The sequence below is a fragment of the Mytilus trossulus genome, chromosome 3 (assembly GCF_036588685.1).
Source record: "Mytilus trossulus isolate FHL-02 chromosome 3, PNRI_Mtr1.1.1.hap1, whole genome shotgun sequence".
In the NCBI taxonomy this organism is placed as follows: domain Eukaryota; kingdom Metazoa; phylum Mollusca; class Bivalvia; order Mytilida; family Mytilidae; genus Mytilus; species Mytilus trossulus.
Window position 1 is genome coordinate 45,617,148 of NC_086375.1, and position 18,828 is coordinate 45,635,975.

At 31.5% G+C, this 18,828-nt stretch overlaps 1 protein-coding gene across 3 annotated transcripts in view; it reads left to right on the forward strand.

Moving 5' to 3' along the window:
* Positions 1-15: 15 nt before the first annotated feature.
* LOC134711613 (probable ubiquitin carboxyl-terminal hydrolase FAF-X) overlaps positions 16-18,828 on the forward strand; it is a 41,205-nt gene continuing 22,392 nt past the window's right edge. For 2 of the 3 annotated variants that reach the window (XM_063572313.1, XM_063572315.1), the window contains exons 1-27: positions 16-168; positions 1,967-2,326; positions 3,324-3,436; positions 3,808-3,920; positions 4,142-4,247; positions 4,919-5,034; positions 5,807-5,873; positions 7,178-7,362; positions 7,745-7,883; positions 8,381-8,533; positions 9,016-9,120; positions 9,300-9,506; positions 9,885-10,001; positions 10,315-10,468; positions 10,986-11,073; positions 11,582-11,633; positions 11,774-11,845; positions 12,173-12,276; positions 12,832-12,949; positions 13,798-14,105; positions 14,591-14,828; positions 16,263-16,400; positions 16,909-17,029; positions 17,548-17,675; positions 17,879-17,941; positions 18,208-18,299; positions 18,564-18,801. In XM_063572313.1, coding sequence (XP_063428383.1) covers positions 1,990-2,326; positions 3,324-3,436; positions 3,808-3,920; positions 4,142-4,247; positions 4,919-5,034; positions 5,807-5,873; positions 7,178-7,362; positions 7,745-7,883; positions 8,381-8,533; positions 9,016-9,120; positions 9,300-9,506; positions 9,885-10,001; positions 10,315-10,468; positions 10,986-11,073; positions 11,582-11,633; positions 11,774-11,845; positions 12,173-12,276; positions 12,832-12,949; positions 13,798-14,105; positions 14,591-14,828; positions 16,263-16,400; positions 16,909-17,029; positions 17,548-17,675; positions 17,879-17,941; positions 18,208-18,299; positions 18,564-18,801 — 3,672 coding nt within the window. In that variant the 5' untranslated portion in view covers positions 16-168; positions 1,967-1,989. Of the gene's footprint in view, positions 169-204; positions 330-1,966; positions 2,327-3,323; positions 3,437-3,807; positions 3,921-4,141; positions 4,248-4,918; positions 5,035-5,806; positions 5,874-7,177; positions 7,363-7,744; positions 7,884-8,380; positions 8,534-9,015; positions 9,121-9,299; positions 9,507-9,884; positions 10,002-10,314; positions 10,469-10,985; positions 11,074-11,581; positions 11,634-11,773; positions 11,846-12,172; positions 12,277-12,831; positions 12,950-13,797; positions 14,106-14,590; positions 14,829-16,262; positions 16,401-16,908; positions 17,030-17,547; positions 17,676-17,878; positions 17,942-18,207; positions 18,300-18,563; positions 18,802-18,828 lie in introns of those variants that run through there. The other variant, XM_063572314.1, reaches the window with a different exon arrangement.

The following is an 18,828-nucleotide window of genomic DNA, read 5'->3' on the forward strand; positions in this document are numbered from 1 at the left end:
GCTAAGCTACCTCTCGTCTGAACGAGATGATCTCATTACCATAATGTCAACTTGATTCCGTTGAAACTTACAAAACTAATTTTAGCCTTTCAAGTGACCAAAAAGTTGCAAATGTGCATTAAGGAAAGCAAAGAAAGCCCATATCTGATAAAATCTTATAACTTTAAGGTATGACACAGGTGACATCAGCGATAAATTTAAATATGAAAGTTGACAAACCGGAAAAGTCGGCCATTGTGCATGTCTGTTTTGAAATGAATGGACGCAGAAACTTCGTTGTATTCATGCATTTGTCATTACACTGATGAAATTTTAATTGGAAAGAAAGGGTAAATCTACGAAGAAATAAATCTCGTCAACATTATTTAGTTTTGAATTGAGTTCGGTAAACTCGAATTTCACTTCTAGGTCATATTTGATGGATATTATTAGATATTGAAAAGTGCTGGGATATGATGGAGTAATAACAGTCAATATTTCTAGCAAATGATTAGTTTGGTCATTTATTTAGAAGATGTGGACAAACTAAGCATGTTTTTTTTACATTTTGACAGACATTGCAAAGTGACAGTCAGCGTTCTTTCCTATTATGACTTAATATATATACACTGCTTAGTTTCATTTTATTGACCATATATATCCTTTCCCAGTGGGTCAGTCTTTTCACCATCGTACACAATCAAACACCACAAAAGACCACTTGCCCTCATGAAAACAGTTTTACACCAAATTTGGTAAATGATATTATTTTGTTTTCTTCATATTTATATGTGAATAAATTTCATTTGATGTTGACCATCTAAGTCTTGCTGCTGCTCATTTTAATGTGCCAGTAAATATGTCCGCTGGACGTCTGTTATGTTAAATGCCCAAATGAAATTTCATTGAAGAAAATAAAACCCATATAATTGTTGACAATCTATATGAAAAAGAAATTGATGCGGCAATGAACAGGTGCTTCCATGTATTAAAAATATGGAAATATGTGTCCATCCAGCAGACAGTGTGGAAGTGCCATAGCAAAAAGAAGTGCATCAGCATGAAGCATCCATGTTACACTGGCTGCGTCCCATCATCATTGATAGTATCCTTTAGTTGTTTAAAAGAAGAAACCCTAAATTTTAATGTTTAGTGGTGTTTATAAATATAAAAAAGAAGATGTGGTATGATTGCCAACGAGACAACTATCCACAAGAGACCAAAATGATAAAGACATTAACAACTATAGGTCACTGTATGGCCTTCAACAATGAGCAAAGCCCATACCGCATAGTCAGCTATAAAAGTCTGATATGACAATGTAAAACAATTCAAACGAGAAAACCAACGGCCTTATTTATATAAAAAATGAACGAAAAAACAAATGCTATACGACAACCACTAAATTACAGTATTCTTTAAATTCTGAGCCATCAATCATGTAGGCTAATAAAGATTTATTTGTTAAAATCTAAAGAAGATTATCTTCTACTCCTTTTTCACTAAAACTGTCAGATGCAGATCAAGAAATTTTCCTAAGGGTGTGAGGCCACTAACTGACATTGAGTGGGTCTGCTGCAGTCATGCCTCAGTGATTTCCAAAATATAATCAACCAAATTTTCCTCACAAAACACCTTGTCGCCTTTCTTTATAGTTCTGCCTCTACCCATGACTGTGTAAACCCAATTTCCAAATGCTTTATAAGTCAATAGATCAACTGAAGCTTATGTTAATGCATAAAAGGATAACAGTAAACACAAGAAATATTGAAGTATAAGTACAAATGTACATATTTGTTAGACAGAAACAATATCACATAATGTCTAGATAATGGTGAAATTATGAATATGTGTGAAACTTAATATGGAAGTTAACTTGTTTTGTCCTATCCTCTGCTTTAGGAAAAAATACAATACTGGTTGAAATTATTTTAATTATTTTATATCAATTTGATTTATTTTAACAAAAGATACTTTTTTTTTTTAGAAAATTCACTAACTGGTTAGACCATGACAATAGTGATGAGAGGAGGCCAGGCTGGAGGAGACTCTCCTCAAGAAAATGTCCCAAATCCTCCTCCTGAGTCAACACAGCAGCCTCAACAACAACAGCCACCACCACCACAGCAGACTCCTGCTACTTCAACAACACAACCACCAGCAGAAGCAGAAAATGGACAAGGTGATGGGTCAGTTGAAATGACAGATGACCAAGAACCAGAATTTCCAGTGCAGGAATTAGCTAGGCTGGATGAAATGATCAATCGTCCAAGATGGGTTGTACCAGTATTGCCAAAAGGAGAACTTGAAATTTTGCTTGAAGCAGCTACTAAACTCTGTAAAGATGGTAAGACAGCATGTTTTTTTAGATGTTGATAATATTATTGAACAAGATAATCATATTGATGCTATAGGGTGATTATAGCTGGTTTTGAATTCATTATACATGTATGTAATAATCTACTGACAAATTGTAGAGTATAGTTATTAGGCCAAAAAAATATATGTCTGTTTCCTGCTGCCAAGGCAAATAAATCAGGGTCGGTAGGACAGGATTTTTTTTAATTTTTTTTTCTCTCGCACTCCCTGTCAGATTTGCAGTCGGTTAAATGTCATGTTTGGTTAGGGTCCTGTACCCCAAAATGATTTAATCCTTTAAAGAAGCTTTAATTGAATTATCCTCCCAGTGTCGACATTTTTTAAACCTTAATTGTAGCACATTTGTGCTGGGAGCAGCCATTTTGATTGTTTGGGCATAGTAAGATACGGATCTGGATCAGACCGGAAACAACTTTTTCTGGAACGGAAACAATTTTTTTCCAGAATTGAATAAAAAGATCTAGGGTCGGGGGGTTTTGAGTCAGGGTCGGTCAGGAACAGGAAACAGACATATATATTTTTTTGGTCTTATCAGATGAATTTCTACAGAACTTCATAGATTCCCCTACAGAACAGTACAATTTCCAAGACAACATGATCACAAATAGTTTGTACTAACTGCAGAGTACAACCAAGTTTAACTTAGGTTGAAATAGACAAGATGGTACATGTACAATCTGGTCTACTAAGTTTAAAATAATAATAATGCACTCTGTTCAAGTCTTCAAGATATTCCATGCACAATTAAAAATAACCAGGATTGCTAATAAACATTACATTAAAACAAACAAACTGAATCATGTATATTTATCGAAGGTTAATAGGTAGCCTGAATGACATTAGTCACATCTAAGAAGCTACTAAAGACATACGTAAGATATTTATATTTTCCTAAAATATTAATGGAAGGGAATTTATAGACATATGATTGTCCATGGTGTAAATAAATTTGAATCAATTTGTAGGCTTGGACACAAGAAGTGAAGCTTGCCAAAGATTTTTCAGAGAAGGACTAACAGTATCATTTACCAAGATAATGACAGATGAAGCTGTTAGTGGATGGAAATATGAAATCCATGTGAGTTAAGTTGTTTATGTTTAGAAAATCACATGTTTGACCTAGACTTTAAAATTTGTTTGAGTTAGTTATGATTTTACTGAGCAGTAATAGTTGTAATAAAAACTGAAAAAGACATCCTATAGTGATTATCTGCCACAGAACTGAAACCACTTGAGAATACAAAACATACTTACCTATCTGCAACTCCATTGAAATTAAGCAACATAAACTAACTTAACTTCAGCTTCAATTGATGCAATTATTGTTACTATGTGTTTACTGTTTATTTGTAGATTAATAAATATTTGTTAAGAAAAAAAATAAACATTTAATGTTTTTAAATTATTCTTTATGTGCAGATCTTTGATTTTTTTTGATTTTTTTTTTAGAGATACATTTTAAAGAATGCAGAGAAGTTAGTGGAACTGTGTACAGCCAAGCTGGCTGATGACTGGTACCCGTTACTAGAACTATTAGCTATGGTACTGAATCCCCACTGCAAGTAAGTCCAATCATTTATAAACAGATTAATCGAATAGTGACTTATATGAAATATGCTGCCTTTTGTACCTTCTCATACCTTTTTAATAAATTTAATGTAGTATTGCCTGTTCTCAGACTCTAGGCTTGGTGCTTGACAAACAATAGCTTGAAAGGATGATTCAAAAATTTTGCAAATCTTTTCATATAAAGATAACTTATTGATTTACTGGTTATATTTAGATTCCACACATACAATGGAACAAGGCAGTCAGAATCTGTACAAGCTGGAGTTACTCTTCCTGATGATGCTTTGTTTGCAAGACCTCCTGATCCAAGGACACCAAGGGTAAATAGTTTTCTACAAATTATAATGTTATTATGAACGTTATTTGTTAATGTGGAAAAACGAAGAAATAGGTTTTCAGCCAAGTTGTTGATTGTGCAAATGTACTTCAAAAAGATATTATATTGACATTTTAGTTTATGTGCACATTTAAGTAATTGGTGTATATAAATTAAAGAAATAATTTCGAATATTTATGTCTGAATGAATGATATTTTATTTACATGAGTAAAAATTAGATACATGTATTTAGATTTTACACTGTAATAAAAAAAAAAACATGTGTTTGTAATGCATGATTGAGAATAAAAAGTGTGCATGCACAATTTATTTTAATTATTTTTGATCGTCAATGTATTTAAAAGTAGCTTTAATTTATGCACATCAGATCATGTCAATGCTATGGTTAAACTGGGAAGTTTTTCTCTTCTGAAAATGAAACTATAGGATTTTCATAATTGAGGAAGTAGCTTAAAGATCACAAGATTGTTCAAATTATACAATTTTGTATTGTAATATGTTATTTATCTACCATATTATTATAAATTATGTTTTGTATTGATGGTATCATTTTGATGACTGTTCTTTATCTGCTTTTTGTTCACCTGAAGAAAAAAAATATGATTAATCAGACCTTTACTTTAAAATAATTTGTGTTTGTTATGGCTTTTCAGGGTTGGTTAGTTGATCTGGTAAACAGATTTGGAGAACTGAAAGGTTTCCAGATACTGTTGAAAAGATTTCAAGATGGTCCACAGATGTCAGTCCCACTTGTAGCTGCTCTTATTAAGTAGGTTCTGTTGTCTTTATTTGAGATGATTTGCTGTATATAAAGAACATACCTAACTGCTTACCTTTAAATTTTATCTGTAATAAAGATGTCTTGTTTCTAAGCACATGGATGGATATTTCCTGAATAATCTTTGATATTGCCAAAGAAAACCCAATATTATAAATGAATACACTTAATATAAAGGATATCATAAAGGTATAACCCAATGGTCTCTGCTGGTGGACTATTAGTCCCCGAGGGTATCACCAGCCCAGTAGCCAGTACTTCGGTACTGGCATGAAAATACGATTTTTTTTGTGTTATTAAAATTTTCTGTTACAAAATATTAGAAATTATTATAAATTAAGGAATGTATCTCCCTCATGCAAAGCTCTGATTCCTTTCACGAATTTGGCTATACTTTTTGGACCTTTTGGATTATAGCTCTTCATTTTTTATATATGCTTTGGATTTCAAATATTTTGGCCATGAGCATCACTGAAGAGACATGTATTGTCGAAATGCGCATCTGGTGCAACAAAATTGGTACCGTTGATTTTATTACAACCTAAAAATTAGTACAAATCTTCATTATTATTTGAAAACTGACTCTTTTAACAGGCTGCAAGGCTAATGAAATTCACCAAACTAAAATACACTTAAAGGTAAAAAGTCTTGAATTTGTAAACATAATAGAGATTATACTGTATATCAAGTTTATACCAATCTTGTAAAAACCATAGCTTGCAATTTTGAAACTGACAAACTAACAGTACAATATTTTTTTCAGACCATTTGGCCAGTGTAATGAGGTACTGACTCCACACACAGTAGAGAAATATATGATGCCTATTGTTGTAAGTTAAACTTAAATATACACTTAAGAAGGAGGGATGGCAGATTTGTTTACTGACAACCAGTCTCGATAATTATTCACTTTTATATGTGTCTTAAAGATAACACAGATTTGATATAGATGAAGGAATGTAGGGCTATATGTGGAAATATGTAACTGTTCCGGACCATATGAGTATTTGGACCATACGCGTATGGTCATGACCATATGCGTAAACTCATATGGTCCAACCATACACGTATGGTCGGACCATATGAGTATAATACTCGTTTGGTTATTAACGGGCCAGACCATATGAGTATTTGGACCATATAGGTATATTTTTTTTTAAATAACATTATAAAAGTTTCAATAGTAGAAAAGCTTTATCTAAAAAAATGATGGTTACATGACAATGTATTATTTTTATAATTCAAATACTTCGTAAAAATTAAATATTGATGCTATAGTTTTCATCGCTAATCACATTTTTGTATATTTACTTTCATGTGGTATCATATATTTTTGCGTTTGCAAGTCTTGGTTGTGCACGATCCTTTTTATATGTCTACGGTGTTTTCAAGAAGCTCTAGATCTCAAATATCGTAACATGATTGCAAAACACCCTATTCACAAGACGACTATATAAACTATGTTACTTTCCAGAAACTTCTTGTGTAACAGTTCATTAATAAATTTTTGGAATTTATTTATCGTCATTCACTCCTAATAACAAATCGGTAACGACCATCGGTAATGACCATCGGTATAAAATGGGTTTATTATTGTTTTGACAAGTACGTAAAACTAACTATGCGAAACTTTTAATTTTTATTTATGAAATTAGCTAATCTTTTTATTATAATATAAATTAATAAAACTACCTATATGATAGCGTCTTTTTAATGGACGGTCATAGTATATAACAAGTTTAAAGGTATTAAAAGTAAACTGTAGCAGAGTGTTAATTACCCCGACCATATGAGTATATACCCATATGGTCATGACCATACGCGTATGGTCCATATACTCATATGGTCCGGAACATAACCATTGTATTATGAGAAGTGGTATAAGAAGTCAATTCAAAATGAATGTTGTAAAGAAAATTTGGGTTTAGTTGACTAATTAGAATGTCAGTATATTAATTTTTTTCCAATTTTGATGTGGGGAGCTGTGAAAAAATATTTTCTTTTCAACCTTATATTTTTTTCTGTAATAGCCATCAACTAGATAAAGGAAGCTTAGTTTTATTAAATTACCATTAATGATTATGCTTTAGTATTTTGTTATTCACCACTCAAGTTACTGTATATTATTTTACAGGATATAGTTCCCAAGTTTTTAGATTCATTGACTGATGAAGAACTGAAGAAAGAAACTAAAACAGAGGCCAAGAATGATGCTTTATCCTCAATCATTAAAGCTCTGAAGCAACTTGTCTCTAGGCTCCCAGAACAAGAAGAGACCATTAAAAATCTGGAAATATTTAGACTAAAGATGATCCTCAGGTAGGAAGTCTTATTAGTGAAATGAGCTGATATGCATTTTTACTTAAAAATTGTTAACCACTTAAAAAAAGGATCAATGGGGTTGGATTAAAAAGTGTATTTCATTTGTTGTTATTTCATATGAAGAAAGTCATTAATGATATTTGTACAGTGAAACTTGTCTAATCTGACACCTGAGTATTCCAACATAATGCTTTAACTGACACATTTGCATGGTATATGCCAATCCTTGCAGAATAAAACTGCATATTCCTACACCCTGCTAAATCTGACATTTTTATCTGGTCCCCCAGTGTGTCAGATAACACAGGTTACATTGTACAATGTTTTGGTATCAAACACTTTCTTAACAGATGCTCAGGTTTTATTTTACTACTTTCAGATTACTACAGATTTCCTCATTCAATGGAAAGATGAATGCGTTGAATGAAGTTAACAAAGTGATATCAATGATATCCAATGTATCTAGTCGACACTCGTCTATGGATGAAGATGAATGGCTGACAGCAGAAAAAATGGCAGTAAGTAGTAAATTCCACGGCATCCTGTTTGCTTCTGTGAAGAAAAAAATTAAATATATAAGCCTTAAATGTTGAAATTTGTAAAAAGAACATATATCAAGCTAACTTGATAAAAAAAAGTTTGTATAAGCGTTTTAACATGATCATTTTCTAGCTCAATTATATATGTCAGGGATAACATTAACTATTTTTTTATAAATATTGAATTTAAAAACAAAAACTTTGCATTTTTCTAGGAGTGTTTTACAGTCGAAGGACCTTATTGAATTATATATATTTAAAGTGACTTATTTTTTATTAGATCGTCACATGTGAGTCTTTTTTAAACAGAATGTGCTTCTGGCGCAAATATAATATTTAAATCCTGGTATTTAAGATGAGTTTATTTATACTCACTTGATGTGCACTAGATGTAAATTAAAAGACATTGGTAACCTTGAAATGTGAATTTTGAAAATAAAAAGAAAAGAATGAACAAAAACAACTTTCTTTTGCAGGACTGGGTTCAGAATAATCAGGTTTTAACAATAGTATTAAGAGACAGCTTACATCAGCCACAATATGTTGAAAAGCTGGAGAAAATACTCAGATTTATGATTAAGGAAAAAGCCTTGACATCTGAAGACTTGGACAAACTTTGGGAAGCTCAGGTATGTTGTCATACAATATTGTATAATAATCAAATCTTAGACAGATAATTTTTACTGGATGGTCTTTTGTGTTTAAATATTTTACCATTTTAAGTTGGGTAATAATATTTATAGCTTTGATTGACAAGAAATTGAAGATATATACAAGAAAATAAACATTTGTCAATAATTGTATTGACATAGAAATGATCTGTTAAAAAAATCTTCACTCTAATTTCTATGTTTTATAAGCAAATGTCGTTCTTGACAAACCTGGCAAAAACATCATACCATAACTAACATTAATAATAAAAAATAAGACTTGGGTATAGCCTGAATCACTACTGCAACACATAAAATAAACCAAGGTTATTATCATATAGAGTGTAATGACATGTTCTAATGATGTATGACAATTGATAACTATATTAGTTCTGAATTGTTATTTCAGCTATTGTCAGTTTTAGATGTTTACATTTGTGTAATTTATTATTCGTTTTCAGTCAGGAAAACATGATGCAATAGTGAAGAATGTTCATGATCTGTTGGCCAAACTTGCCTGGGATTTCTCTCCAGAACAATTAGACCATTTGTTTGAAAGTTTTCAAGTGAGTATGCCAATTTTTTAAATCCTTGAGTTTAACAGTTTTTAATATTATTTTTTAGATTATTTGACTTTATTCGTTAATTGAAATGACAAAACATCATTATATCTTTGTTTTACTGCAGTTACATTGTAAATAGAATTATAAAGTTACTTATACATTTTTGTACTAAATCTTTCCAGGGAAGCTGGACACATGCCTCAAAGAAACAGCGGGAAAAGTTATTAGAATTAATTAGACGACTAGCAGAGGATGATAAGGAAGGCGTGATGGCACATAAAGTATTAGGATTGTTGTGGAACCTTGCCCATAGTGAAGATGTTCCTACAGATATTATGGACCAGGCTCTCACAGCACATATCAAGATATTGGATTACAGCTGTTCACAGGTAAAGAATAGTATCCAAAAACTAATTAAAAAAAACTAGACTTATTTGCTTTAAATCTTCCATGATAAACTAAAAGTCTTGACATAGGCAAATACTTGTTATGCGAACACCATAGTACAAAAGCATAGAAAATAGCTGATGTGCAATGTGAATATCATAAATGATAACCTATAAAAAAAGTACTAGAGAAAAACATAGGGATTTTTTGTAAAACCTTTGGTTGGACCTTTTAAAGCAAATTCTGTGAACATGATTTGGAAGGATCAATGTGACTAGACTATTGATAGGTTCTAATTTCCACAATTTTGTACCTTTGCCATGACATTATACACTGTATTTAGATTTTCAATTTCTTACATATTTTATAACCTGTTGTAGGATAGAGACCAACAGAAGATGACATGGATAGGAAAGTTTGTAGATGAGTTGAAAAACGATAAATGGGTACTGCCTGCTTTAAAACAGATCAGAGAAATATGTCAACTGTTTCCTGAGGTAAATTATTGATGTATTTAATTATTCAGCTAATAATAATGATTAATTATACATATATGAAGAATATGGAAACACATTGCTATAGGGCTTTAACTAGAGGTCCATTTTAAGTATAGTGTAAATTGCATGATCTCTCTTCTTTCCCATCATACTAAACAGAGAAATCGCTTTGCTAATCAATAATTAATGCTTAAATTGATGTCAGTCTTTTAAAGACTTTAGTTTCATACATTCAGTGTGTTTCATACTTTTAACTTGGCTCTGTGGTTACTTGTAGTAACAAAATATATAACTACATGTATGTTAATTTCAGGCTCCACAGAACTTCCCTCATGCACCACCAAGAACACCCCATGTTTACTACAGGAATAATGTTATCAACCAGCTACAGTCTACACATTCTATTGTTATGTTAGTTGCCAAGAATCTGTCAGAATATATGGAAAAATCAAGAGTATTTTCTAAAGGTGAATAAGCTAATACTGCTTAGTGCACATTGTCTTGAATAGTTTTGTGTTCAGATAAAAGTCATAAATTTATGAATAAATGTAAATAATAGATGTCAGCATTCAGTTAACATTTCTGGAATTTAGATCAATCCATTATGTTTTAATGCCCCACCTACAATAGTAGAGGGGCATTATGTTTTCTGGTCTGTGCGTCCGTTCGTTCGTACGTCTGTTCGTTTGTCCGTCCGTCTGTCCCACTTCAGGTTAAAGTTTTTGGTCAAGGTAGTTTTTGATGAAGTTTAAGTTCAATCAACTTGAAACTTAGTACACATGTTCCCTATGATATTATCTTTGTAATTTTAATGCCTAATTATATTTTTGTATCCAATTTCACGTTCCATTGAACATGGAAAATGATAGTGCTAGTGGGGCATCCGTGAACTTTGGACACATTCTTGTATTGTAATGAGTTGCTTTATATCTTAACTGATGTATAACATTCCTCAGTTTCTAGTTGTAAATTTTTATTCCACAGAGCATCCAGATTTGGACCCAGCCACCATTTTACCTGATGGTAGATTTAATCATGTGGTTCAGATACAAGAAAGATTAAAGTTTATGAGGTATGTTCTATATATTTTTCTGATTCGTTGTTTTAAATGTTGTCTTTCTATTTCAAAATAAAGAAAAATAATTTGAAAGAAATTATTGCTTTAATTAGTAGAGATCAAATTGTTCATTTAAATATTCAGGCCATGTTGCTTGAAAAAACGGCATTGAAAAAAACTCAAAATCACCCACTGTGAATTCATTATTATTCGTTGGATACCAATTTTTGTGGGTACAGGTAAACCACGAATTCAAATGTTCCACAAAAATATCATATTTTCAATAATTTTCAATTATACAGAGATTGGCAAAACCACAAAATCAAATATCCTCAAATATGCAAGTTTTCAGCAATCCACGAAAATTGATACCCACGAACATAAATGAATCCACAGTATCATCTGTATGGGATATATATGTCATTGGACAATTAAGCCAACAAAATCACTCGATCGTTTAATTGTAATTTTAAGAGATGATGGAGTTACTGTTTAATGACTGTTTTAATCATGTTTGTTTTAGGTTTCTTCTAAAAGATGGACAGTTATGGTTGTGTGAATCTCAAGCTAGACAGGTAGGTTGAGAAAAATTATATTTATATGAGGTTATCTCAAAGTAATTAATACTTAGTCAAATTTCTTAATAATTCTGTAAAATAGTTCAACCATATTGAATGAAACAAGTTTCTCATGTTGATTCTTATTTATTTTACAGATTTGGCAATGTTTAGCCGAGAATGCTATATATGGAACTGACAGGGAGTCTTGTTTTAAATGGTTTGCAAAGGTAAAAATTTTAAGTATTCTATTATAGAAAGAAAAAGAGATATGATATGTTTGCCAATGAGACAACTATCCACCAAAGTTCAAATGAAGTGGATGTTAGCAATTATAGTTTATAGTTATGGTTTCAACAATGAGAAAAACCCTTACTGTATAGTTGAAAGATTTAAAGTAGACAATATCCCTTCAAATATGAATTAAAATAAATAGGGTAAACCATAATCTGTTATTTAATTTCAATTCTAATTCATTTCGCAAAAATATTTGCTGCAGTCCACAAATCTTTGTTTAAATTTAAACCTGTATATATCTGTTTACATTCTTGTTGTAGTTAATGGGAGAAGAACCAGACCTTGATCCTGAAATAACAAGAGATTTCTTTGAACAAAACATTTTACAGTTGGATCCCAGTCTTCTTACTGAAAATGGCATGAAGTAAGACTAAATGCAACTTTTTTTTATAGCAAAATGACTTGAATGTGTAGGTAAAGGTTATTTCATTGGTTAGCTTGCTAGCTAGCTGAACTGTGAAGTCTGAACTATTCAGTTAGGTATACTACCCTCCTTTAAGAGTAGACTATAGTCTGACAGATAACTAATCAATCTGCCTGTAGGACGAGACTAATCCAATAGTAGGTTAGTATAACTAACCAAATAATGATTTCACTGTTCAGCTAGCTAGCAAGCTAACTAAAGAAATTGCCTTTACACACACTGAATTCATCTGCTGGAACTGAAAACCATGTTTGGTGTCACAAAAAAATCTGGCGAATTGAAATTATGCTGAAGTTAAAATTATCTTTTTAGCAAAAAATAGTCAACAGATTTTCTTTAGTAAATTATCAATTGACCAACTTAAAAACTCTGAATTAAGAAAATTATCATTAAACAGGTGCTGTGCTGTTGTAAAGTTGATATTATCTACAATATTTAGCTATTAACTATAATCATGATTGACTGTATTAATTATGTTTTATTTTTCCTTTTCAGCTGTTTTGAAAGATTTTTCAAACATGTAAATTTGAAGGAGAACAAATTAATAGCTAAGAGAAGGGGTGGCCATATGATTGATGATTTAGAATTAATAGGGTTGGACTATTTATGGCGGGTAAGTCTTATGTAATAGATGATCTGTTATTAATCAGTATTCAGTGGACAGTTTAAGTATGAATTTTATTTACAGAAAAGAAAGTGGTATTGCAGACATCATTGCATGGGTAAAACAGCTAGCAAACATCTCATGTAGGGTGTTAAGTTTTCACTGTGTGATATTTGTCTCAAAGTTTGTACTATGATTAAACCCAGTTAAGTAAACAGCTGCTTTTGATGAAAAAGTTATTATGGTAATAAGTACATTGGAGGAACATCATGTTTATACATAGGGTACTAAGGAAGTTATTAAAATACTTACTCTATACTAAATATAAAGAAGAAAAAATTCCTGGTTATTAATAGAAACCAGGAAATTTTAAATCAGATGTATTTGTGAATATAATCCTGGGAAATTTTGTTATTTCCTGAAAAAGAAATCCAGAAAATGTGTAGCTCATACCTGTTTGAAAATATCACAAGGGAATTTACAAAAAGATGGGGGAGGGGGGGAATCAAAACTTACTGAGGACTGAAATGAACATTAAAATTGTCTCCTGTCAAATAAATAAAGGAACAAAATAGTGATTTGATCTATATGTTGATTGTTTCCACTAAAAATGTGAAAGTGCTAATAAGAAAAACTTCCATTATAAAGGGGAAGTGCAATTAAGAATAACTACTTTAAACAAAATTTTGTAAGGAATAAAGCTTCATAAATGTAGATTAAAAATAATACAGAACCTGCAATCAAGGTTGTTGAATAAAATAGTAATACAAAAAAGAATAGCAATTGACCTTGGATAAAGACTATTTTAACAATTGACCTTGGATAAAGAATATTTTAACATGTCTTTGTCATTTCAGGCTGTGTTACTAAGTCCTGATGATGTAGCAAATAAAGCCATAACATTATTAAAAGACATTTTTACAAACTTGGGTCCCCGGTTACAACAGAACCAAGTGGATATCCATGATGACTTTATACAGTCATGTGTAGATAGGTTAAAAGCTTTATATGATACTGTGTCTGTGTTAGAGAAGGACAAGGACAGTACCAATAGAGTGATGCAGGAGACATCCAGGATGGTTAGGGTGTTGACCGTGCTGAAGGAGTATGTAGCTGAGTGTGACGAGGCTTATACTGATGAAAGATCAATTCTACCTCTTAGCAGGTAAGTCAAAATTACATGGGAAATATAGTTGTTGAGATTTGAACTCTTTCAGATATTTGATGTAATTAACTTCATATTAAATGAAAGAATACTGGAAAGGTTCCAATGAGATATTAAATAAAATGTTATACAGGGACAACTTGAAAATAAAAAGGAACAGCACAGCAGTGCTAATTTTTTTCTAGACTGTTAAGCTACATGTATTTCAGAGAGAAAATTTAGGATTGATATGAAGACTAAGTAAGTTAAAATGTTGTTAGGGCTGATGTTTATATATTTCCATAATACTTACAAAATTTTAAGTCTAAAGAATCTAACATCAACATATCGACAGAATTATTTGTTCTATATTTGTCAATCACAAAACATGAGCAGCTAAAACAAAACTCTTGAGCCCTGTATTTATTTTCATGGATTAAAACATTTAGAAAATAAAAAAGTTCGTCTTTTAATTTTATTCCTTTAAAAAAAAATCTATTTTTCAGGGCATGTAGAGGAAAACTAGTGACCCTAATTGTTCGATTTCCTAGTCAAGGTCGTCAGATGGAAGATATTGAAATTTGGTCGCATTCAAATGATACCATTGGACAAGTTAGAAGACAGATTTTATATAAACTTAAATTAAGCAGTAATATAAAAGTGGATTTATATGTGAATAATGAACTATTAGATCCAGCGGAGGATAAAAGATTAATTTTACAAGTGCCATTGAGAGAAAAAGCTGTAAGTCATAATAAAAAAAAAAAAAATTGTTTATGCACATGTAAAAAATAATCTTGCTTTACTTCAAAAGTTTATTAGATCCATCCCAATATTGAAACTTTTATGAAGAATATTGGTATTTCTAACTAACTTGACTAAAAGCTATCTCAACAGAGCATTTATGTACAAAGATTATTTTTGAAGATGCTGAATTATGTCCTGTTGCAGTTTATTATGTACTTATCAGGTGAACAAGAAGAAGAGTAAGTGGTGAATATTATAAAAAAAAAACAGTAGTCCGGAACTAGTAAAATTTGCCAACGGACCAGTAGAAATTTGTCGATAAAAATCACTGATTGCATCGCAATCTCCGTTTGTTTACAAAACAATTTACCTGTGAAATCAATTAAACGATACTGGGGGATATTAGAATTGATCAAGTTAATTAACAACAATATAAAATGTGGAAATTTTTGGAAGGAGTTAAACCGCCGGACAAAAACAATTAAGAAAACTGAAAATCAAAAAGGAAGATCGAAATAAAGTCCCTTCCTGCTCATTCTGCTGATGCAGAAAGGGTGTTTTCTGAGATGAAACTTGTAAAGAATGATTGGCGATCAAAATTGTGTCCGGTCCCAGCTATTGAAATGTGAAATATTTCTGGACAGCGCTCCAGACGACCTAGTCAGGCACCCTATGGTTGTCGTGAGGATTGCGATGACTTGGAAGACAATGTTGATATTTTTTCTGTCCTTGATCCTGATTTTGATAAAAAAAAATCATTGAGATTACCAAAGCCTTTATCAAAATCAGAATAAAGACTATTCCTTTGTTACTGTCTATTTATGTAGACGAAAGCATCAAAATAAAATTAAACATCTGTCATCTATATTAGTGTTTGTCAAATTAATGTCATTTTTGCAGGTCCAGTAGATTTGGAGGCGGACCAGTAGAGTTTTCAGTCCACTGGTCCGGCTGGCCAGTACACAAAAAAGCTTAAATTTCGACCCCTGTATAAAAATAAAATTGAGAATGGAAATACGGGATGTGTCAAAGAGACAACAACCCGACCATATAAAAAAAAACAATAATAACAGCAGAAGGTCACCAACAGGTCTTCAATGTAGCGAGAAATTCCCGCACCCGGAGGCGTCCTTCAGCTGGCCCCTAAACAAATATATACTAGTTCAGTGATAATGATCGCCATACTAATTTCCAAATTGTCCACAAGAAACTAAAATTTAAAAAACGCAAGACTAACAAAGTTGTTTATACTAGTACAGATCACTTTTGCAGTAATTTATTCTGTGATATGACTTAATAGTTTACAGAAAAGCCTAGACTTTATTACCAACTGACTTAAAAAGGAAGCAGACCAGAGAATTAATGTTTTAGAAAGTAAGACGGAACAACTGAAAGAATACTCATGTAATTTGTATGTTATATTTGTTTTAGTTGATATCAGCAAAGTTAGTACAAGTAGGAAATAACATGCCATCTAGTCCAGATAGTAGTTCTGATAGCTCAGCTGGGTCACCTCATCATACCTTTGATGGTCCTAATATAGAGGCTGAAAACTGTTTACCTGGTGTGGTAAGTGTACTATAACTATACAGAGAAGGGAACATGTTAAATTGTAAAGCATCCCTCAAGTCCTAAATACATTCATGATGACAGCTCTATAATTACATTATAAGCAATATTCATACAGAGGATGTTTCGTTCATACTTGAAGCTTCCTTCAAAGAATAGTTATTTGGAACTTAAGTAGGGTTAATTTGTAAAAGAATACCTAATGAGCTTTCCAGTACAATGTGATGATTAAATGTAAAACTGAGACAACAAAAAAAGGTCACAACCACTGGGCTGCTTGGCAACTATCTTTGTTATGTGTGGAGTCATAAGTGCTTCAGAACATTTAGCAACCATCTTTTTTTTAATATTTGGTTAAAAGGTCAGGTTAATTATAAGAATTGAAATATTTGATTATGTTTTGTGTATACAGATGGGCCAAAGCAATATATGCATATGTATTGTATGTCTGCCTAATAAAACAACTTGAGAGTGTTTTATAATAATCTTTGTATTTAATGCTTTGCAGATAATGGCAAATACAGCTAAGTATGCCAAGTTTATGTTCCAGTTATCAGATTTAGGTTGTTCACTTCAAGTTCCAAAACTTAGGGATACTGCCAGAACTCTTCTTAAACTAATGCCTGCAGGTAAGCCTAGTCATGTAACAGAATATTGCTGTAAAATAAGGGTTTTATATGACTTACACACTAATTAACCAGGATATGCAGATAAACATATGCTACCCTAAGCAGTTTGAGAATTATTTCAAACTGGTTAAAAAACATAACATATTAATTTCAGGTACAATGTATAACCACTCAATTCATTTCATGTATTTCATAATATAATCAATCTGGAAAATGTCTACATTTTACAATGGAGAGATCATGAGTAGGTGTATTGGACATTATTATTATGTTACCAAGGACAAAAATCAGTCTCTGAACATAAACTGATTATTTTTTTCTTTTTTAAATTTTGGGAAAAGTTTGAAATGTTTGATATACTTATATGAAGGAAATTGAAAAGGATTTGACCTATGATACTTTATGCAAAACAATAAACAAAATTACTTTGTCAGAATGATTTCCATATAAATTATAACATGGGCTGAAATTATTACATTGTATTAGACTTGTACATATTTTAAATTCTATCTTTTCAGATTCTCATACTGTAGACAGATTGTGTAATATATGTAATGAGAATACTAGGTCAGACACAACTCTTTCTCAACAGTTAGAAATAATGTTCTTCAATTCATCACCTACGGAAGCTCTGTATAATATTGAGGTGAGACTTGATAACAACCATTTCATGACATAATGGTCAGAATGTTAAAAATGTTTATGTAGTATTTCTTCATTATTAGAAATAGGTTATGATTTAAGCGTTTATTAAATGGTTTAGTTTATTGAATGCTAATACCAACTCAATATGATAAAAAAAGATTTGTTGTGGGTAGATTTGTTAAAACTTTGAACTCTTTATTTCAGGTTGCTTACAGTCTGTTAATGCCTGCAAATGATCCCATGTCTGAAGATGCTTTCAAATTTCAGGTATGAATTTATAGTTTAATCAGTTTGTAATCAAGAAAAAAATGTGAAAATCAAGTGATGAGATAATTGTAGTATTTATTGTTCATAACAAAGCTAATGTGAATTCCAGCTCAAGGAACACAAGAATGGCATAGGAAGCTGTCATAACAATCCATTAAAAGTAACAAGTCAATGATCATTGGCTTATTTTAAATAGCAGCATTGTTTTGTACATTAAAGAATAGAACAAAACTGTTGTGTTAATATTCCGTATTGTTTTATTTCAGTATAATTATGTAAAGAGTGGAGGTGTACAGTTGGCACTTAACATGTTAACCAAGAATAATTTCTTACCTACTGCTGATCTGCCAACACGCAGGTATGTCAAAATCACCAATGTTTTAGTTACACTTGTTCTTTGTTGAAACTAGCAACATTGCAATCTGAAAATGGTCTTCTTCAAATCCTGAATTTTACTGAAGTGAAAAATATTCCTTGTAATAATGTGATCCTTAAAAAATGAAAGTAAGAGTCAAGGACAGAAAAATACAAAATTGAAACCTTAGTTACAGGTTATGCGTTTGAATTTTCAAGATTAGATATAGCAAAAATAAACCATAAAATATTCTCTTTTCTGTTTCAGATCTGCTTATGTAACTGTGATGAAGATCTGTAAAATAATGTTAACTACCGTCCTAAATGCCAAGCTTCAAGTGGTGATAGATGCTTGTAATGCTGATCCTCAATCACCTAATGTTACTCAACAAGAACACAGTCATGCTGTTTTAATACAACAGGCATTACAGTTTATACCTAACCAACAGTCAGAAATCATGACCAAGAATGTAGCCATGAGACTAGGCCAACATTTAACTGATCAGGTAATAATGATAATTACAAGCCACATA